The 20,323-nt window shown below is 50.6% G+C and overlaps 9 protein-coding genes across 9 annotated transcripts; 3 read left to right on the plus strand and 6 right to left on the minus strand.

Moving 5' to 3' along the window:
• Positions 1 to 591: 591 nt before the first annotated feature.
• Positions 592 to 1,505, minus strand: IAR55_001028 (cytidine deaminase; the record flags this gene model as incomplete). Its single annotated transcript, XM_066944158.1, has 6 exons — positions 592 to 841; positions 989 to 1,029; positions 1,082 to 1,125; positions 1,200 to 1,270; positions 1,333 to 1,369; positions 1,448 to 1,505. The coding sequence occupies 6 exons, from the start codon at positions 1,503 to 1,505 to the stop codon at positions 592 to 594; spliced, it is 501 nt and encodes a 166-aa protein (XP_066805359.1).
• Positions 1,506 to 2,025: 520 nt separating this feature from the next.
• Positions 2,026 to 3,734, plus strand: IAR55_001029 (GTP-binding protein YchF; the record flags this gene model as incomplete). Its single annotated transcript, XM_066944159.1, has 7 exons — positions 2,026 to 2,094; positions 2,154 to 2,254; positions 2,321 to 2,714; positions 2,779 to 2,856; positions 3,073 to 3,382; positions 3,436 to 3,508; positions 3,569 to 3,734. 7 exons carry the CDS (start codon positions 2,026 to 2,028, stop codon positions 3,732 to 3,734), a joined length of 1,191 nt encoding a protein of 396 aa, XP_066805360.1.
• Positions 3,735 to 4,011: 277 nt separating this feature from the next.
• On the plus strand, positions 4,012 to 5,127 carry IAR55_001030 (uncharacterized protein; the record flags this gene model as incomplete). Its single annotated transcript, XM_066944160.1, has 3 exons — positions 4,012 to 4,217; positions 4,386 to 4,720; positions 4,901 to 5,127. 3 exons carry the CDS (start codon positions 4,012 to 4,014, stop codon positions 5,125 to 5,127), a joined length of 768 nt encoding a protein of 255 aa, XP_066805361.1.
• A 414-nt stretch (positions 5,128 to 5,541) lies between these two features.
• On the minus strand, positions 5,542 to 7,322 carry IAR55_001031 (uncharacterized protein; the record flags this gene model as incomplete). The annotated part of the gene is made up of 5 exons (XM_066944161.1): positions 5,542 to 6,555; positions 6,753 to 6,848; positions 6,937 to 6,975; positions 7,072 to 7,148; positions 7,235 to 7,322. 5 exons carry the CDS (start codon positions 7,320 to 7,322, stop codon positions 5,542 to 5,544), a joined length of 1,314 nt encoding a protein of 437 aa, XP_066805362.1.
• Positions 7,323 to 8,000: 678 nt separating this feature from the next.
• IAR55_001032 (uncharacterized protein) lies at positions 8,001 to 11,070 on the minus strand (the record flags this gene model as incomplete). Its single annotated transcript, XM_066944162.1, has 4 exons — positions 8,001 to 10,114; positions 10,172 to 10,791; positions 10,848 to 10,957; positions 11,047 to 11,070. 4 exons carry the CDS (start codon positions 11,068 to 11,070, stop codon positions 8,001 to 8,003), a joined length of 2,868 nt encoding a protein of 955 aa, XP_066805363.1.
• Positions 11,071 to 12,350: 1,280 nt separating this feature from the next.
• Positions 12,351 to 14,502, minus strand: IAR55_001033 (pantothenate kinase; the record flags this gene model as incomplete). Its single annotated transcript, XM_066944163.1, has 7 exons — positions 12,351 to 12,447; positions 12,615 to 12,708; positions 12,811 to 12,872; positions 12,948 to 13,179; positions 13,247 to 14,210; positions 14,273 to 14,338; positions 14,401 to 14,502. The coding sequence occupies 7 exons, from the start codon at positions 14,500 to 14,502 to the stop codon at positions 12,351 to 12,353; spliced, it is 1,617 nt and encodes a 538-aa protein (XP_066805364.1).
• A 401-nt stretch (positions 14,503 to 14,903) lies between these two features.
• IAR55_001034 (uncharacterized protein) lies at positions 14,904 to 15,320 on the minus strand (the record flags this gene model as incomplete). Its single annotated transcript, XM_066944164.1, has 1 exon — positions 14,904 to 15,320. The coding sequence occupies one exon, from the start codon at positions 15,318 to 15,320 to the stop codon at positions 14,904 to 14,906; it is 417 nt and encodes a 138-aa protein (XP_066805365.1).
• Positions 15,321 to 16,000: 680 nt separating this feature from the next.
• Positions 16,001 to 18,338, plus strand: IAR55_001035 (uncharacterized protein; the record flags this gene model as incomplete). Its single annotated transcript, XM_066944165.1, has 6 exons — positions 16,001 to 16,148; positions 16,201 to 16,547; positions 16,606 to 16,996; positions 17,173 to 17,321; positions 17,371 to 17,797; positions 17,878 to 18,338. 6 exons carry the CDS (start codon positions 16,001 to 16,003, stop codon positions 18,336 to 18,338), a joined length of 1,923 nt encoding a protein of 640 aa, XP_066805366.1.
• A 310-nt stretch (positions 18,339 to 18,648) lies between these two features.
• Positions 18,649 to 19,143, minus strand: IAR55_001036 (uncharacterized protein; the record flags this gene model as incomplete). The annotated part of the gene is made up of 1 exon (XM_066944166.1): positions 18,649 to 19,143. The coding sequence occupies one exon, from the start codon at positions 19,141 to 19,143 to the stop codon at positions 18,649 to 18,651; it is 495 nt and encodes a 164-aa protein (XP_066805367.1).
• Between the last annotated feature and the right edge of the window lie 1,180 nt (positions 19,144 to 20,323).

Raw genomic sequence — 20,323 nt, forward strand, 5'->3', positions numbered from 1 at the left:
GACTTCTACGTGACCGAGGTCGCTCTGTGGGCCGACACAAATCTAACGAATACATTCCGTTGTTCGTGCTTGGTGGAAGGTTACGACAGATGGCAGAATCCTGGTTTCTGTGGTCCGAATGTGGCAATGCATTGGGCTAGACACTCCGTCGATGATACGGAGGGGAAGAGGTAACTTCTTGAGTGAACGAGTGGAGCGTGGTTATTGAAACGATCCCAAGAGTTTTTGATCCTAATCGGTCGATTGTTTTCAAGTAACTTTAGTTGAGCGATCCATCGGTAAGTAAGATAATGGGGTAGTGCTTTTGTCAGGAGAACGTTTAGCCTAGGTTCACACCTCGATCTTTTCAGCTCCTTGTACATTTATACGGTCTTGTGAAGTCCAATATAGTCGCTCATCATTTTTCGTCAGATGTGAAAGAATAATGTCAGATGAATAAAGCGTCTGCAATGTCGGGCACAGATTCGTCGCATTTGGTTCTGTGCTCGACGCGCTTCATGACTTGATCGGCACGTGAGATTATAGATAAAGGATCATTTAGACTGTCCTAGTGGTTTCCTTCCGATGTATACCCGTGTTTGTCCTTCCAAATCATCCCTTCTTCGAAGCTGCACGCAGACCCAAGTGATCTGGTCCAAATGAATTCGGCAGAACCTCATCCATTGTCATCGTCACCACGTACTTCTTGGCTTCTTCGCTCTCGAGATGCGAAAGGAAATTGGGGATATCGCCGAGAGGATAGGCACCACCGAGGAGGTAGATCGGTGTGTGGGGATCCAGAAATTCACGGAGGAACTGACGACAGATACCGCATGGTGAACAGTCGGGTGTGGGAATATCACTGGAACAAGAATGTCAGAAAGTGCCACAAGGAGTTCGTCTCGGCGTTGAAAGATGCAGAGAGCATGCGTTACATCACGCTGTTGTGTCGGGCGGAGTTCGGATGAAGCCGATGTGACCGCGGGAGCGTGGGAATAAACAAACTCACGAGACGACAGCCACCGCAAGGAAACTCTTGCTCCCCTCGCTCTGTATCCAATCAGCTTCAGACCATCGAGGCTGAGGGCTCGAGGAAACGTACCACTGCCTTGGTCATGGCGGTCCTTTCAGCGCATATGGCACCACCTGTTGTTCGCGGTGGTCAGATCGCCTCCATAGTATTATGTTCTACTGAGTAGCGACGACGAGGAGCCACGCACCGTAAGAGGCATTCTCGACGTTGCATCCACCAAAGATGGTTCCGTCAGTGGTCAGCAAAGCCGCTCCAACTCTAAAGCGATATTATTCTGTCAGCCGAGGGGCACTGGCATGAGTGATGTTTGGCCTGCTCACCTGAAATGAGAGTAGGGGGCGTAGGCGCGTTCTCGGTCTAGGCGAAGTCTGTCAGTCTCATCTACGACTGGACCAGAGAATTAAACGACTGAGGCCCAGTGAAGTACGAACTCACATTTCAGGGCGGCTGTGAAGAGCTGGTCCAGAGCGGGAGGGCTGAGTGGATAGGCCATTGTGTACCTCTATGGTGGTGTTTGTACGAATGCGAATGATAGTAAGATGAGAAAGAAGACTGAAGTTGTAGATACATCTAACTCCCTATTTATACTTTGGATTTCGAGCCCATATGGCATCTCATCTTGTACACAACGGAGCCCCACACAGTCATACATTTTTTGAAACGCTTCATTTGATCCCGTTGACTGCAAAGTGAGAGGTGTATACAATGAGAGAACGAGAAATTCCGCCAAACTGATTTTCATCAAAACTCTCTCGTTCTTTCTCCTTGCATCTCTCATCAACGACCACAAATCCATCACACGTCAAAAGAGGTGCATGTCATCTCGCCCTCTCGTCTCATCCCTCATACATAGAAGCAATACTCGCAGCTCTACACGCGTAGCTTCCTTGTTTCTCTCTGGCTCTGGCTCTGTACGTTTGCATCAAGCATCTTTACGACCTTTTGTCCCTACTGTTTCGATAGCGGTAGCTGGATTCTCAACTTCCTCCCGTAACTCAGCCAAACTCAAGAAAATGCCCCCTAAGAAGAAGACAGAAGAGGTCAAGAAGATTATCTTGGGCCGACCTGGTAACAACTTGAAGGTGCGCATACCTTGCAGTTTACAATTCCGAACTATTGCGCTAATAATCCAACCAATCAGATTGGTATCGTCGGTCTTCCCAACGTCGGTAAATCATCCTTTTTCAACACCCTTTCCAAGACCGATCTAGGTAAGGCTGCCAACTTCCCTTATGCTACCATGTGAGTGAGCTTTGAGGTCGCAGTTTTGGGATTTCCGAGCGACAGCTTATCTCTGTTTCTCATCAGCGACCCCGAGGAGGCTCGTATCCCTGTTCCTGACGAGCGATTCGACTGGCTTGTCTCCCTCTACAAACCTCAAAACAAGATCCCCGCATTCTTGACATGTATCGATATCGCCGGTCTGACCGCTGGTGCCTCCACCGGTGCAGGTCTCGGTAACGCGTTCTTGTCACACGTTCGAGCTGTCGACGGTATCTTCCAGGTCGTCCGAGCGTTCGATGACGCCGAGGTCATCCACGTCGAGGGTGATGTCGACCCTCTGCGAGACATGCAGATCATCAGTACCGAGTTGAGGTTAAAGGACATCGAGTGGGTGGAGAAGGAGTTGGATAGGCTGAGGAAGGGAAGCAAGAATCTGGGTAGTGTCTCCTTGGCCGACAAGGCCAAGAAGGAGGAGATGGTGAGTGGACTCACCATGATACGCATTTCAGCGAGGAAACCTGACTGATTATATGCTCTTTCAGAACACTGTTGAAAAGATTTTGAAGATTCTGGTCGAGGACAACATGGACGTACGAAAAGGTAACTGGACCAACAAGGAGGTGAGTAACAAGCTCAGCTATCTGATCTGCGATGTATCCCCCTCCTCTTGTGTGATGAAACAGAGCTTCGCTCTTTAAACCCAGCTCATCGATGTGGAGTAACGCCCATTATACAAATGAGAGAAACTATTATTTTCCTGATTCTCCTCGTCCATCCGCCACTTGTTCGATCTCGAGTGAAGGGAATGAGGTGCTGACGCTCGGCTGTTTCATTAGGTCGAGGTCATCAACGGTCTCACCCTCCTTACCGCCAAACCTATCACCTACCTTGTCAACCTTTCTGAGCGAGACTTTGTCCGAAAGAAGAACAAATGGCTCCCCAAGATCAAGGCTTGGATCGATGAGAACAACCCCGGTGACTCCCTTATTCCATTCTCGGTTGCTCTTGAGGAGAGACTAGTCAGCATGTCCGAGGAGGAGCAAGCTGCTGAGGGCGAGACTTTGGGTTTGGGCAAAAACCCTAGTGCTCTGGGGAAGATCACCACTGCCGGCTACGCGTCTTTGGAATTGATCCGATACTTCACTTGTGAGTGATCCACTGAACGTATTGAGCTCGTTTCACTAACAATGCGATATCAGGTGGTCCTCAAGAGGTTCGAGCATGGACTATCCGAAAGGGTACCAAGGCTCCTCAAGCAGCCGGTGTTATTCAGTGAGTTGTGACACAAAGTACCTACTTCGGTTCTGAGCTTACACCGTTTTCACCGTTCAGCTCCGACTTCGAGAACAAGTTCATCTGTGGTGAAATCATGGCGTACGAGGATCTCAAGGAGAACGGTTCTGAAGCGGGTGTCAAGGCTGCTGGTAAGCTCAGACAACAAGGAAAGCCATATGAAGTGGTCGACGGAGACATCTGTTACTGGAAGTCTGGTCAGTAGCGAAGAGAAAGAAGAGTAGATTATGCATTGTGTAAGCAGTATGTATGATGTGGTAGACAATTTACTATCCATGAGAAATAGATGTACCAGTGTGCTTCCAGCGATGCCAAAGAGCTGTCGAGTTGCAGACGGGATCAAAATTTCGAGCGCCAGTCGTTTCGTTCTCTGAGACCTAATAATGTTCCACTATTTCAACACAATGGTCTTTTGCTTCACGAACAATCTAGGTCTCTCTGACACTCTCACGCAGTAATCCATTCTGACTCCCGCTGACAGAATGTTGTCCCCTCTGAACTCACCCCCCACATCTATCTCGCCGGAGGAACATGCTCAGCTCACCTCTTCTACCCCTTCATCATTTATCGATATACCTCCTGTGCTCCGATGGTCAGACCAAGTCGAGGTGACGATGAGCCCAACACATCGTGGTTGGGAGAGCTGGCCCGCAGGTCCGGTGAGTGGGACGCTCTACGTGACCGAAGAGTAAGTGATCCTCCCCCCACCTCCCCCTCCCTTGTTATACGCTCATACATCGTGTCTGATCTACTCAATTGAGAATCTCGAGTCCATGATCTAATATCACTGGTCATTCACACCAGTTTCTGGGAGAATCGTGGACTGAGCTCCAGCTGACGATCGATCGACGTGCAGTGCCGTCGCCTTCCTACCTTCCGGAGGCATCTCACCCGGATTCAACCTCCCCTTTCCTGCACTTACACTCCACGCCTTGACGCCCGCCAACGGATCTGACCCCGCTCATCTCTATTGTCAAATCGACGAATCGGACGCCGTCGTCGGAGAATCATCAACGATACACGCCAATGGTGGAGGTGCTGCCCATCACCTGAACGGAGATGGTGGAGAGGATAGTGAGATGGACGGACAGCAAGAGGACGAGGACGAGGAGGCTGATGAGGGGGAAGAAGAGGGTGGTGAGGAATTTACAGAGTTGAGAGAGGTTAGAATATTCCTGAGTGAGAGTAAACGTGAGTGGTCTCTGCTGGAAACACCTTCTTATGTTTCTGGTCAACGTCGGGCCATCGTTCTATGACTCTGGGGATTTCATATCGATGTCGCGTGCAGTCTCCCTCCATTCGTCCATTTCTTGTCTACAAATCACTCTGTATATCTGCTGACTCGCCAAATCACCTCTTCCCGACAACCAGTCGAACCCCTCTTCCAGGCCTTATCGTCCTGTTCCGCCCTCCACGCCTCCCTTCTCCCGAACGGCGAACCCTCCTCGTTCTTCGGATTCAACGCTGACGACGACGACGACGACGATGGACAATGGGAAGATGCAGATGAAGATGATGATGGTGGAAACGGACAAGGGAGGGTGAGAAGTGATTTTCATAGTGGTGGTGGACCCGGTGCGAGGTTCAGACCGTATTAAAACCACAAAACAGTCATAGTATCTGGCTGATTGAACGATGTATTTGCCGTACTTGATTTAGATACGCATTGATTTGGGCTCGCAAGGACGAACACGGGTCACTAGAGGACACAGAGATGGAGAAGAGCACAAAGAAGAAGCAGAGGAAGCAAAAGAGGACGTGGGAGAGGTCATTGATCAAATGGAGAGATTCTTAGGACTGGTCGATTGGGGGAACATACAGAGACCAGCTGGCTGGGACGACCAAGAAGATGACTGAGGAGTCTTTCCATCTCGTCCTCTCTTTGTGTGTTTGCTTCCTCACCTGCAATGTCTCTTCACCGCACCTGTGTCCAGTCCTGGTCGTGCGAGGATTACTCGCAGGGTGATCACATTGAAACGAAGAGCTGATCCTATGCCTATGCTATGCAATGCCTATGAAGATACGTGACCGACCGAATCAACCTTCTCTTTAACCTGTACCAGTTCTTCGGCTCTCACTTTTCTTGCCTCTACCCAACTCTTCCCTCTTGTCCAAATCCACTTTCCTCCGCTCCTACCTCCTCTTATCAACGATCTCGCACCTCTCGACAATAGTCTACCTGTTCCTGCGGCAAGTGGTAATGGTTTCCAAGTCCTCGGATGCCAAGTCATCGGTGGGACTTGTATCTCTCTCCATCTAGCAGGTGTGAGCCATCTCAAGGCGCTCAACCGCGAAGGTATCCGTGAAGAAGATGCCTCTTTTTCGACAGGTAGACCCACTTCTTCCTCTTGAAGGATGAATCGAGAGTAATCTTCTCCTCCCTTGGTGCGACCTCGAGTGAGTTTCTCTTCAAGCCATCGTAAGGCTCTCACGTCTTTGGGTTCAGGCAGTGAGGTGGTGTGTATGGAAAGGACAGTAGGTAATAAGGTCGATTTCGATAACGGTCTGAGATATAATGATAGTCGATGGGCTAGTAGTGTATCGGTGAACAATCGATCTCCAATGACGACGAGGCGTAATGGTTCTGTCGGTGGTCGAACTTGAGCCTTATTGCCCTGCTGTGAATCCTCTTTGTGGGAGTCTTGCGTCGTCTTGGACTTCTCAGCCTGGGTCTGGCCGACCGTTGAATCACCTTGATTCTCCCTCGCCACTCCAGCATCCGAAATCCCTTCCGCGACTTTCTGTCCCTCGCTTTTCTCTTTCCCTGTGCCATGCGGTCGATTGAGCCCCTTCAACGGGCCCAATATCGGTCCTTCCACGTCCTTGTTCCATCGAGCCCATAACATCTCTTCGTCCGCTTTCTCCTCTTCCTGCACTTTCCGAGCGGAAAGTGCGAGCTGTGATCGATGGGTTTGAGGAGAACCGAGGGAGCCGCGGAAGTAGGATAGGATGGAGGCGGAACATCCTGGTTTGGGTTGAGAGTGGATGAGGACAGGTGCTCGAAGGGAGAGTGAGACGGATTCGGCCTGAGTAAACGGGACAGTTATCAGTGAGGCGTCCGGTCATGGTCTGGCATCGAAGAGACCGGAGAAGCACACAAGGAAGCGAAGGCAAAGGACACGGATACACGTGCCAGAGTGGTATTGACACACTGCTGCGTCCCATTCCGCGGTTGTTCTCGTCCTACTGATACAGAGCAGCGGAAGAATGCTCGCTCACTCACCGCTATTCCGCCTGGATCCTTTTTCGTGCCAGCAGAATTCGAGACTACCAAGACTCTACCAGGCTTGAACGATTCCAGCAGATCATTCCATGCTGTCTGCGAGGACGATTCTCCGTCAGATCGTCGTCGTCTTTCCAACTGACTGGAAGTTGAGGACCGGGACTGAGGAGCTGCCTCAACTTACTTGGTAAGGTGGAAACACCTCATCTTTATTAGGGATGGTCTATGAAAGCACATACAGCTAGTCAATCTTCTTCTGTCCAAGCGAGACGAGAGTTCTTCTTCGATGAAGGTACTTGACGGATACGTCTGAACTCACTAGACAATTGTCTTTATCAATCACTATACCATTATACCCCTCTTTCCGCAATGCTCTGAAATCGATATAAGCGATACCTAAGCCCGATCATAACCATCTCTAGGTCAGCATCTGTTCATATCCTTCAATCTTCGGGAGGAGCCGACGGACGACCATGACTCACTCGGTACTCTGAGAATCGGCCGCAGTATTCCTGGTCGGGATAATGGTGTGAGGTAAATCAGAGCATTGGGAAGTTGGACAGGGGCCATGGCCCGCTGTAATCCGTCGAGGTACTCTTTCTTCGAAGGTAGATAATGGTAAAGCGGAAGAAAAAGGAATATCTATCTGTGATATATGCTCAAGGATCGATGTGAGCCTGTCGAGTCGATCCTCTGTCTTCTGGTATGGATGGGTCTAGTGTGTGTTTTGATCCTTGATCCCTTTGATGTTGGGTAGGACAGAAAAAGTGAGAAAATGAGAGCCGAGGTCGATGGATGTTTCGGACGAAACGTGAACCGGCGGTTTTGGTTCCCGATCAACTTCGTTGGAACGAGGCATCTTTGCACCTTGGTCATCTTGCACATTCACAGTTTGAGCTGCCATTGCCAAATGCTTTTACACCCTCTGCGCCGTGGTACATATACTGCATTCCTTCAATTTCATTCTTGATCTTATAATCTTATTTCTTTCTTTCTCTTACTATAACACGGGGCTGACTATCAATACAGTTGGATTTTCAGATCTGATGAGGCAAGCAAGGAGATGGATACACTTTTGACGAAGTCTTCGGTATAGCAATTACAGAAGCGAGGTGAAATGCGCCTCGCGCGCCGACAAGACTCGCGAGCAAGAAAGGAAGCGTATGATAACCAACGAGCAAAATGAACGAAGAAACAGGTTGCAAGAAAGCACATACTGTCTAAGCTGCCCCATCCAATCTCTTTCGATCACATGCCAGATGGACCATCCGATCCGGTCGGCAGACTCATCATCCCAGTGTTGATCGTCCAGCTGGGATGGTATATCAAGTTGTTCTGCACGTATCTCTGATTGATGCCATTGTCCTGGGACATGGCTAACAAAGCGGGATCGAGAGAGTCGGTGGCGGAGTGGGGGGTGGACACGTTAAGACCAGTCGGGTTGTGAGCGTTTGTGTGAGCATTTGTGGCTGTGGCATCCATATCCTCGTCCCAGAGCGAGAAAGTGGCTTTCTTGCCGTCACCAGGAATCAGAGTCTGACTGGCTAGTCGCTTATTCCCGGGTCGAGCTTCAGCTGGAGGGAAGCCGTGAGCCATTTTGTTCAGTCCAAGTTTCGAGTAAGTGGTCGATGTCGACTGAGCTTCGAATGCCTGAGGAAGACCAAAACTCGGCACTCGTTCTGGTGCAAGAGTCTGTTGCAGCGCGGATGAACGCTGAACCACACTGGGGAGAGGTCGCGCTCGTGTAGCCTGTGGTGCAGGCGGCTGCATCGAGGTCCGGGCAGCGGGTCCGTGCTGCTGTTGAACCGTCTGGCCCTTGCCTAACTTGGCACCGAGTTGACTTTGGAGATTAAAGGACGATTGTCTTTGTTGAATCTCCTTGCTCCATTTGCCTACATCAGTGTTGTCTGCAGCGGTCGCTTCATCTGCTGCTGGCTGCTGTGCGGGGAGATAAGATTGTTGCTGCTCGGTCGGTCTCGGAGTAAGCCCATTGAGGAAGGTGGAGAAGAAGTTGGGAACGTTCACTTGAGGTGAGAGCAGGTCCGGCATGGAATTGGACTTGCTCAGGGTCCTCTTGCCTAGCCCTGGTCGAGGAGTCACGAGCGGAGCCCCCTCGAATTCGTTGACCTTCTCGCCAGCAGGGGTGAGACCAGTCATTGGGTCGGTCATGAAGATCCGCCACAGATCCTTGACATCGGATAAGCTTGGCATAGGCAAAGTCTCTTCTATTGCTGACTCGTTGCCCTCTTTGACACCGCTGAGGGTCGGGTGCGTAGGCCTGCGTGTATAATGTTCCTGCTGTACCGATGTAGGGAAGGACGATGACTCCGTACTATTGCCAGTGTCCTGGATCGACATCTTCTCCAAAGCATTCGCCCAAGTGCCAGCGCTCGAGCGACGACGTTGATGCTGAATGGCTTGCATTTGTGCATCATTGAGCTCCAAGAGAGTTGAGCTGGCTGAAGAGGACAGCGCTGAGGTGTTGTCGTCGTCAGTCGTGACATTTTGACGCCATTGCGAATTGCCACTTCTAGACTGAGGCCAATGCATCGTGGTGTTAGGCATGGTGAGTTCTGACTGGAACGATTGGTCGAATTGCGCGTGGTGCATCTGAGTCGGAGACATCTGGGAAGGAGATGTGCTCGGAGGAACGATAAAAGTGGGGTCACTGTTGAATGTGTGTAAAGTCGGAGCACCTCGTAAGTCATTCTGCTTCTCCATATTCCGCCACTGATCGGGACCGTAGGTCGCGGAAGTCCCAGTGTAGCTGGTTCTCCTCTCCGGCAGCTCGTCGAGATCGGAAGGACTGGTGGTGTTGCTCGTCAACGAGGGAGTCGGAGCAGTAGCTTGGGGGGGAGATACGCCTAGGGATTGAACGTATCCGACTGGTTGAGCCGACGATTGATAGGGTGGGACAGACTGTAAAGCCGCGTTCATGGATCCAGGCGATTCCTGGAACTGACCAGTGATACTTCCAGATACAGTATCGGCACCGGTGTAGTTCCCAGGAGGTTGCATTGTTGGCCAGAAATTGGAGTTGTTGTTGTGAGGCACAGGATAGGTGTTCCACTGAAGAGCGTTGTTGTGAGTGGGCGGTTTAGGCACGTTGGGTGGAAGCGAGGAGACCGAGCTCTTTCGATGCGCGGTGTGAGGCAACGGTTCATGAGGAGCGATTGGGCTACTGGTAGAGTGGGGCGACGAGAAGTGCGACTGGGGCGATACCGACATAGTGGAGGAGACTTGAGGGGAGGTGTTCAAGGCCCCATACGAGTTGGCTTGGCTGGGGACAAGAGGGTAGCCGATTGTGCGCGAGCGTTGGGGTTTGTTGTAAGAGCACTTGAGATTGCGGTGTGTGCAGCGCACTGAATGGGCGAGTCAGCATCATGCGCAGGTGCGGCGACAGGGATACTTGGACTTACAACATGGATCCGCAAAGTCGCATCTGACCTTGGAGTGGTTACACTGATCGCAAGCTCGCTTTTTGAAACCCCATTCGTACGTGATGCCACCCATATTGGGGCTAGAATTCCGCCCCATAGACCCGTGACCTTGATCAGACCCGGTCATCCTCATGGGAGCGGCAGTGAAGGGGGGCTCGAAGCTGGGGGGGTTAGGATAAGTTGGATTGCCCAGGATAGCATTGGGATTGCCCGTCCCTGCCGCGGGGTTGACGAAAGCTTGACTATAAGGGGTAGAGGGGAAGTTGGTCATACCAGCGGTCGCTGCGAACGCTTGACTCGGATCGGCGTTCCATGTCTGCGCTTGGAATGGCTGACTTGTCGTGCTGGATAGTAAAGGGTGATGAGGGTAGATACTCTGCGCTTGTAACAATTGAGCTTGTTGACTGAAACTCGCTGCGCGAGATTTCTCGCGGATAACAGGTGATGGTGGCTTCTGCTGATCTGACGGAGTATCGCTCGATGTCGGGAGTGCCGAAGCAGGGAATGACTTTCTTCGACCCTTCTTAGTCGTCTTCTTCTCTGGAGCATCCTCGTCGGGGGTTTTGTGAGCCTTATTGACATGTCGAGACAGTAGATCACTGAGCACGCGGTCAGCTATCACTCTTGAGGAGAGATGGAAGGCAAGGCAACTCACCTTCTTGCGAAACGTAAGGGGCACTCTTTGCACTCGTAGGGTCTATCACCTGTATGCGCTCTCAGGTGTCGTCCAACATGTTGAGGTCGAGTGAAAGTCGCCGAGCATAGCTATGACGTACCTAATGTCAATGTAGGCCTTTCTCCGAGCGAAGCCAGAGGTGGTGGTGACAGGAAGGTACAAAAAGAGCTAGGCTTACTGGGCATTTGTGATCACCTCCCATGCTGATTCGGTGGTCCGATGGGGATCGAGGGGAAGTGGTCGCAGAGGGGAACCGGATTCTGTATTTGAGACGGCCGTCCTTCCGGGTGGGTGCGAATCACAATTTATGTGTTGTGATTGTCAGTCGTTCGAAGGTGGTTCGATAAGGAAACCAGAAAGGAAGCCGTTCGTGTATTCGACTTGGTGAGGACAACACAACGAGTGGAATAGGGGGGATCGGGATGTAGTGATGTGAAATGAAATGAAAGCGAACGTCAAGAAGGTCGTGAGAGCGAGAGCAGCAGCTTTGGTATGAGACCCTAAAGCGATAGAACAGGAAGAGAGAGAGGAACAGCTTTTGGACTGCGGGATAGAGTTGATGTACGGTAGTATGTATGGGCTATATTACGTTGTGTTTTTGCGGGTGCGGTCGGTATAAGAGATGCAAGATAGCTGAAAGGAAAAAGGGGGGGGGAGGGTATGATGCAAGCAGTTGGGTTTGCTGGAATGTCAACTGCTTCACTTCGATTGACAAGACCAGAGCAAGCGCATGCGTGGGAGAGGAGAATGCTGGGGATGGTTGAACGACCCGTGGTAGTTGGGAAGGCGCAAGCTCTTGCTATGATTGGGTACTGCTCTGGGACGGGGAGACAAAGGAGGGGGGGGGGTATGCTATCACTACTACTGCTACCTATACCACTGTCACCAGCGGTTTTGTCACCAGAACGGTTGACGGTTACTGTACCTATTATCAGAAAGAGAGTAATTAGCAGCTAGACTGATGCTGGCAAACAGAGTGGTAATGGTCCGGTGGAAAAAGGGGCTAATGACCGATGACGTCAATGGCAATGCCCCTTCCGCCTTGCGCCGTTCGTGGCACACTCCCTTTTTTCAATCTTATCCGCCCCTGATTCCCCCGCTTTGGTCCCATCAATAGCCATTTGCTACCGGGCTAACTGACCCAACGCATCACCCCCGTCGTACACCCCCTCCTCACACCGGCTGGGGAAAGTTTAAATGACCATATTTCACATCATGCTCACTCACGCGCAAGAGATAACATTTGGTATGCTCATCTTCCCATCCCTATCCCTAGATTCAACTTAATCGCTCTTAATGGTCATGGCCAGTCGCCTGCATTCCCAGACACTCGAACAGTGGGGGAAAAGACGCCCTACAATGTGTCGTTCAGGGCCGCCCGCCCTAACCCCATGCATGATGCTTGATGATGCGTTTCCAAAAAGAGATATGGGACTAGGTCAAATCATGCTACTTGTTCCAGTCTGACAAGGTCGTTTCTCTCTAGTCCTGCGTCGTCTCATCTTCGTTCGACACGGCATTACCGTTGTCTGCCTCCTCTACCTTGTCCACATTCTTGATCCAAGCGCCAATTGCTCCCCTGAAATGACCGAATGCAAGAGCACGCAAGCACACGATAAAAGGTATGGGAAGGAATGGAAAAAGATACACAATTAGTTCCCTTCGGTGCTCGTGATCGGCATGACAAACGGAGGATGCCCCGGCCTAGACCGGTTGGACAAACATTCAAAAGGGCATGAAACTCACAGGAAGCCTTCATGCCGGAGAAAACAAGCCCTCATCGTCCCCTTGCTCCAGAACCGAATAGCATATGAAAGCGTAGATATGGTAGCCGCGTGGCCTGGCAGTTGAGAGATAGTACTACGTCAATGACGAAGATCACAATTACGGTACCAGTGTCGTTCCTTTAGGGATGACGACGCCACAATTCATTTGTACTTACCCCGGATGAAACATCCCCCAAAAAAGACCTTGTCCAGACCGTACTTCGCAGCGTTCATATATCTACCAGTAAGAGCCAGTTTAGGTATTCCGATCAGTATCAAATGCTGAGAACCCAAGTTCGGACGTATCACTCACGCGACATGTCCTATATTGTTACTGATGGCATACAAGAGACTTCTGGCAATATCTTCCTGTTTAAAGGTCTTCTTTCGTTGACCGGGTGTCGAGCCTTTCTTGAAGACCTTCCCAAATGACGATGCGATGGTGGAGGACTTGAGACCAATCTTGCTGTAGTCCGATCCGTATATGTCTCCCACGAGCATATCAACTGCCGAATTGTCACCTTGCTCAGAGAGCATGAGCATTTCTGGTCGTAACCGTCAGCGCGTGTGATTATATATCTACAGATAGAAGTCGAGTTCAGACCGACACACCATCAAAACTATCCGCATCCGTCAGGAGGCTCAGCAGGCCCCACAAAGTTCCTCCACCTAATGATGTCCCGCTCACTCGCTCAAATCTTCCGTCCTCATCGACCTTGACTATACTCACGCCACTCCCGATGTTAACTATAAGGCAAGGGAAATGTGGCGCCAAATCTTTGCTCGAAGGTGTAGGCGCAAAGGTCACTTGGTAGGCCGGGGGTGTGGGTGAAGGTCGTGGTAGTTCCGAAGCAGGTATCGTGAGGTGAGCTGTATTGACAGCTGTTGACGATTCGGGATGGGACACTTTGTAGACCAACTCTTCGGAAAACCAGAACACTTCTTCAGGAACTCGTGTGACGAAGCCGAGGCCCAATATCAGACATTCCATCTCTTCTTCCCGTCGCACCTCCACGCCGAGCTCTGATCTAAGTTGATCATAATACTTGTGTGCTCCTCCGCCAGTTGCCATCACCTTGACGTTCCGCTTCATCTTTTCTAGAGACACTCGGTTGGCTGCAGCCGATGTGGAAATCAGTTCTTGTAAGAATGTGATCAACCCTTCAATATTATCGGTTTCAAAGCGGGCAAAGTTGAGGAGTCCTCCCGGCAGAGGCGGAGGCAAAGAGGAACGACGAAGTTTCGGATGTGAGCTGATGGATGACCGGGAAGCTCTGACTGGTGGTGGGGTCGTAGAAGTCTGATAATCCGCATGAAGGACACCCGGGGTCAAAGCACCGTTGACTGTCGGACGTCGATGTTCAGGCGGTGAGGGGTCGAAAGGCGCGTGTGAGTGAGGATTCAAAGCCGGAGACTCATCGGATGAGCGACGGGATGAAGAGGCGATGGGCGGGGGTTGAATGAGGGATTGAGAAGGAGGAAGAAAAGGTGAAGAGTGCCCGGAAGCGGGGGGAGTTGTAGATATCGGTAAATTTGATCGGGTGAAATAGACGACCTTTGCGAGGGATCCTCCAATCTGAGCACACATACAATATCAGCTGTCGTTTCATTTAGACGTTCTTGGTTGAGTGCACTTACGTCGATAGCGATATGCGACACTGGTTCGATATAGTGTGGTAGATAGATACCTCTTGAGTCTCTTGTCTACCCACATCGATATCAGCTACCTCACTGGCTGATCCCAGCTTGCACAGGGATATACTCACTGCAGGCGACTCTTCTTGCACAATTTGAGCTCCTGTCGTATCTACCGCAATCCTCCTCGCCTGAGGAATCGAGATATCCGGCATTTGAGTCTGGGTCGGCATGTCTCCTGACAACAGTATGACTGTCGTCACAATTCTGATACAAGCTCAGCGTGCAGATCGCAACTCGGTGGAGCAAATAGCAGCGGTGATGATCAGCCAGCGATGTGATAAATCGCTGTATAAAGGAGTGGGCGATGGCCTTTGTGTGAACTCTGGAGCGTTGTTGACAAAAGTCTCGAAAGTTGCTGACACACCAAAGTGGAGCGAAATGATACGGGTCCTTCGGTCCGGTGAGTACGGATACCCTTGTTTCGAGAGCTACTTGGTGAAGGAGGATGAGAAGGGGGTGTCGTATGGTATTGGCAGGTTGCTGAGACGAGCATACAGACACGGTAACGTATGGTAGTAATGATCAGACCAAACATGCACGAGTACTCGTAGTGAATTGAATATGGTGGATTTCATGCAGGCGCATTTGGGGCGGGGGGGCACCGGTTAGGCTCTATTGCCATATTGATACAGCTGATCCCGTTAAGAGGTTTTTTTCTATCTAAATGTGACGTGTAACCGTAATGACCACCCCATTCGCGACCAACTCGCCAAATTCTACCTGAAACCTCATCTTCGACATTCCTCCTCTTTCTCACTTTCCTCTCGCACAGTTTACAGGAACATGATCGCATAACATGGCCTTGTATGTTGGGCAGAGACTCTCCTTTAATCATCGTGCCGTGATAATTGTCCTTCTCGTTGATACCTCGACCTACCGGTGAGTCTTTATAGCCCATTTCCTTTGACCGCCGGCTCCATCGGATCAGAACACCTCTCTTGTCCTGTCTCTGGCTATTTTCAACCACTCTCGCCTTCTCCCATATCATGATGACCACTATTTGTCGCCCCAGTCCTACTGGCCTCTATCCCATTTCATGGGGGACGCCTTGCGGATTGACTATCTTCGCACACAGCCAAGTTGCGTGCTGAACTTCACCCTCTTTTCATACTCTCCTTTGGCTTTTTCACGCCATATGTCGTGTTCCATTGACCGATGGGACGTTCACTGACAGCAATGACTTCCTTGATGACGACAGTCTAGGTCGCGCATGAGCAATGGACTGTACGCGAACGGTGGCGCTAGAATGTGAGTGGATCTCGGACTATTTATCGTCTATTGTGCTTTACACGATCAACACAACTCCACCCTCTTTTTTCTCACATCCCACTTGCACCCCTTCACACAACACCGAGATGAGCCCAAAGATGATTTACATTTCCATGCTAAGACTGACCCAACCGGGGGTGAAGTCAGTACGTACATTAAGAACGGCCAGCTGAGGACTCATCTTTCATTCCCATGTTCTCTTGATGCTTTGTCGCTCGTATGCTATCTTGGCCAAACAGCATGCTGACACTCACTGTGCTACAGAGTCAAGAAGGAGTACGATCTGCCCCTGTCTCGCCGGTGAAGTCCATTGCCTCGTCGGACGAAATACCGTCGGTCCCACTGCCGCCACGGAAAAGGCGTATGACGCTTCCTGTCGTGCATTTGGACCGCTCCATTATGAGTCAGAATGCTGAGGATGACATGGTGCCGCCGGCCCTGACACAAGGGGTGCCAATGCTCAAGATCTCGTCCAAGAAGATCAAGCAAGTCATCGTCCGAATTCGCAATGGCGGCATCTCGTGGTCAAGTAAGAAGGACAGTCATGGTGAGTCAGACACCTTTTTTGCGTGGTCGTTGCTGATTGAAACCCTGTGCAGTCAACATCAGTGAAGTTCGCGATCTTCGTCTTGGCCAGCCTCCGACTGAGACTTACAATAGTTCTCGCTGGATCACGGTCGTCTACGTCCGTTCTACTCAGTGGAAGGTATTGCATTTAATAGCTCTTACCGACGACATCTATGCCATGTGGGTGAAGACTTTGAAAGAGCTTGTCTCGGTCACACTTGACAGGCATGTCACGGATGTCACTCCGGCTGATCCGGACATGATCTGGATCAGGCAGCTTTGGCCAATGGGAGCAAAAGCTATTGATCGTGAGAAGGCAGAAGGTCTTTGCCGTCAGATCGGATTGCAAATACCCTTAGAGGTCGCCGAATCGTACGACGTACGTGATCTTATGCATACATTTCCATGTCCAGTCGTCTGACGACCACTGCTTGCAGGGTTTGCTGGATATGTCCACGTTTCATCAACTCATTAAGGAATGTCAGACAAGACCAGATATCCAAGATATATACAACGAGCTTACCAGAGATGGTCCACTGTGTGAAATGCGCGTTTCGAGGTTCCTTCGAGAAACGCAACACCTCGTGATAGTCAAAGGTATCTTCGACAAGTTTCGCCACAAAGATCTGTGGACCCTGCAGTCTCTCTCGGATTTCTTTTGCTCGTCGGACAACGCGCCCACCTTGCCGCAGGACATGAGCTTGCCTGTTCAGCACTACTATATTTCAAGCTCGCATAACACTTATCTGGTTGGCGAGCAATGGAGGGGCGAAAGCACAGTTGAGGGGTATATCAGGGTCCTCCTAGCCGGCTGTCGATGCGTAGAGAGTAAGTCACAATCGTCCAACCTGTACTGACCTGTTTAGTGGACGTTCAATCGGGCGATTTCGAGCCAGTCGTCTATCACCGAAAGACTCTTACGTCGAGTGTGTCCGTCCGCGATATCTGTCGGGCTATCAACCAGTACGGCTTCGTGACCTCGCCATACCCTGTCATTATTTCAGCCGAAATACATTGTTCGTCCGAGCAGCAGAACAGGCTGGCCACTATTTTGCGCGACGTCTTTGGGGACAGGTTGGTCACTGCGCCACTGTACGTGGACAACGGAGAACTGCCCAGTCCGGAACAGCTGAAAGGTCGCGTACTGTTCAAAGTCAGTATACGGGCTTTTCCTGACCTTCACCCGCTGACGTTAAACGCAGGCCAAACCACCCAAACCCGAACCCAAATCCCCTCGCCTCGACCCACTGTTCTCCCCAGACTCTAATTCGTCCACCGAGTCCGATACCAGTTTCGCGCGTCTCGCTCGTAGACTCAGCATCAACGGGAAGACCGATCGTCCGGACGTGTTCTCGACTCAATTGTCCGATCTTCTCGTCTACACGGCCGGGGTCAAATATCAAGGTTTCTCGAAATTGAACGAGTACGAACCCCGCCACCAATTCTCCGTTTCGGAACGTACTGCCGCAAGAATTTTGAAGGAGAATAAAGCAGACTGGATCAAGCACAACTTCACGCATCTTTCCAGGGTTTATCCTAGAGGGACTAGATTGGCAAGCTCGAATTATGATCCTGTGGCTGTTTGGGAAGCTGGTTGCCAAATCGTGGCATTGAATTGGCAGACGTTGGGTGAGTCGACCGAAGGTAACAAGTGAGGTCTGCATTGGCGAGTTCGAATACTGATGATTGCGGTTTTGGCAATCACATAGACGAAGCGACACTTCTAAATCATGCGATGTTTCATGGGAGTAACGGATATATCCTCAAACCCCCTGCTTTACGACAAAAGGTGAACGAGGTCTGTCAGAGTCACCGAATCAAGGTGACCGTCATATCAGGTCAACGAATCCCACTCTCGCCTGACCTATATGTCGAAGCTTCCATACTTAATTTCCAGCCATCCAAACGAACAAAAGCGATAGAAGGCCTCACCTTGAATCCTAGATGGGACGAAACGCTCTCTTTCGTGATCTACACTACACCTTCGATGCTGTTTCTTAAATTTCTGCATCTCGAAGTGAAAAACAAGAATGGGATGTTGGCACAATGGACGAGACCCGTCGAATTGGTCCCGAAGGGATGGCATCATTTGCCGTTGTACGATGCACTGTTGTCGAAGTTCGTCTTTGCGACTTTGTTCGTGAAGATCGAAGTGGAATTGGCGCAATGAACGAGCAGAAGGATTGCAGGCCTAATCCAGGTTGCGGAGAGGGACGTTGGCTTGATGACGTATGGATGGTGGGGCTATCGGAAGGCTTTTCTTTGGGGGCAATTCACTCTTCGTTTTGTACCAGTATATCATTGCATTGTATCACGTCACTGACAGGTTGTACGAGTATATTTGGGCTTGACGAAGTCATTACACGATATGAACACGATGTAACGAAACTGCCGAATGTGGGATGAAAATGTCCCATCTACATACACACTTACTTAGCTATGCACGTTTGGATGTCTGGTCCATGCCATGCTCAAGTTGATCAGAAGGGACTGCCATGATCAGAGCTTGAATTCGACATGGCTGTATTGAAGCCGTACCAGCCCATCCCGACGGTCCCGATAAGGACGATAGCGACAGTAAGCGTAGATATAGGGAGTCCTAAGATAGTGCCATCATTCACATTCGAGATCGGGAGTTTGATCTGGTCGATGTTCGCTCGGAGTGGAGTTTGTTCAAGGATTGGTTGTGGCAAATGTCGCTCGGTATTGGCGTGGGTATGATCGTATGGCGATTGTGGTTGTGATTGTGAGGACGATTGGAATGGGGTGGAAGAAGGAGAAGCAGACGGTGGGAGAGGTACTCGAACTTGTTCCTGTGCAGACTTTCCACCACCATCATCCGATACGACAGGAGTGTCTCTCGTATTATATTCGGTGGAAGGTGCGTTGACGGGTGGACCTAGTGCGAATGCGGGCGAGGAAGATGAGGGGTTGGTGGTCCGTTGACGGAGAGGAGAGGCTGAGGGGTCTGCCATGGTGAATAGCTTACGAAGAGTGGGTGTTTGGGCTGGGTAGGTTGTTTAGCTGGATATTTTGGGAATGAGGTCTGTCTACTCCGAGAATGAGCTAGCTGTAAGTCATACAGTATTTGACAAGTGACCTTGGATGTAGTGCCAAGCAAGAAGGTTATTGTAAACTTACCGTGCGAATGTGACTGATCCTTGGCCATGGGTGCAGAGAAGGTGTCTTCACCTCGAGATTCTTTGGATGATGTGCCCGAGTCGTGGTCTTATACAGTATCTTTCACCCGCTACAGTAACAGCTGATCGCAGGAATAGAATCGCGAAAGTGATCTGCAGCGTAGACTCTCGCTCAGATCAAATCGGAATCGATACCCGTAGATCTATCTTCCTGTTCCAAACGTCATGTTCCTTCCCGATCACCAGTATGATTCGACCCATCACACAGTAACGAAATCTCAAGAGGTTTCGGAATGACGACGACGATGACATCTTCCTTCGATTCGACCACACAAGTTATGCCGAGACAACGGCCCGGTCGATGAGAAAAGGGGAACACGTCGTCATTTGGGGAGAAGAACTGAGATCCCTCATCACAGAACCCACATCGTAGCCTCCTCGTGTGGAACTATGCAGCAGCAGCAGTCTCGGGTAGCCTTTGCCGGGAATCGTGACGAGTGATGACCGTCACGAAAAGCACGAATCGTTCGGGTGGTCAGATCAGTAACGAGCGATCGGAGTCGCGACACGAGTGGAAAAAGGCGCATGACACCGTCGATTCTGTCACTCAAAGTACAGTACATATCAGATGACTGATACATGGACAATCACAGAGATTCACTATCTTGCAATCATACTTAGAGTCGTACAGGAACCATACGGATGAAGAGACAAGTGCTTTCATGTGTATACGTATGGCTAGACTATGTCGCTCAAGTCCGCTCAAGCCGCTTTGAAATATCTCCATACTGAATGGATCCCACACCTCTCCGCTTGGTCACCCTGCACATACCCCTCATAACATACACACCGATAGACCCAGCACTGATCTCCTTCCGAATAATATGGTGGGACACCCGTCGTCTTGACTGATGGCAAACTATCGCATATTTCGAGACAGTCTGCGATAGAAGAAGTGGTGCCGTGGTGGGCTCCATTGTCGTCGAGCTTGTTGAGGATGGAATCGTAGCATTGC

This window comes from Kwoniella newhampshirensis, chromosome 2, assembly GCF_039105145.1.
Source record: "Kwoniella newhampshirensis strain CBS 13917 chromosome 2, whole genome shotgun sequence".
In the NCBI taxonomy this organism is placed as follows: Eukaryota; Fungi; Basidiomycota; class Tremellomycetes; order Tremellales; family Cryptococcaceae; genus Kwoniella; species Kwoniella newhampshirensis.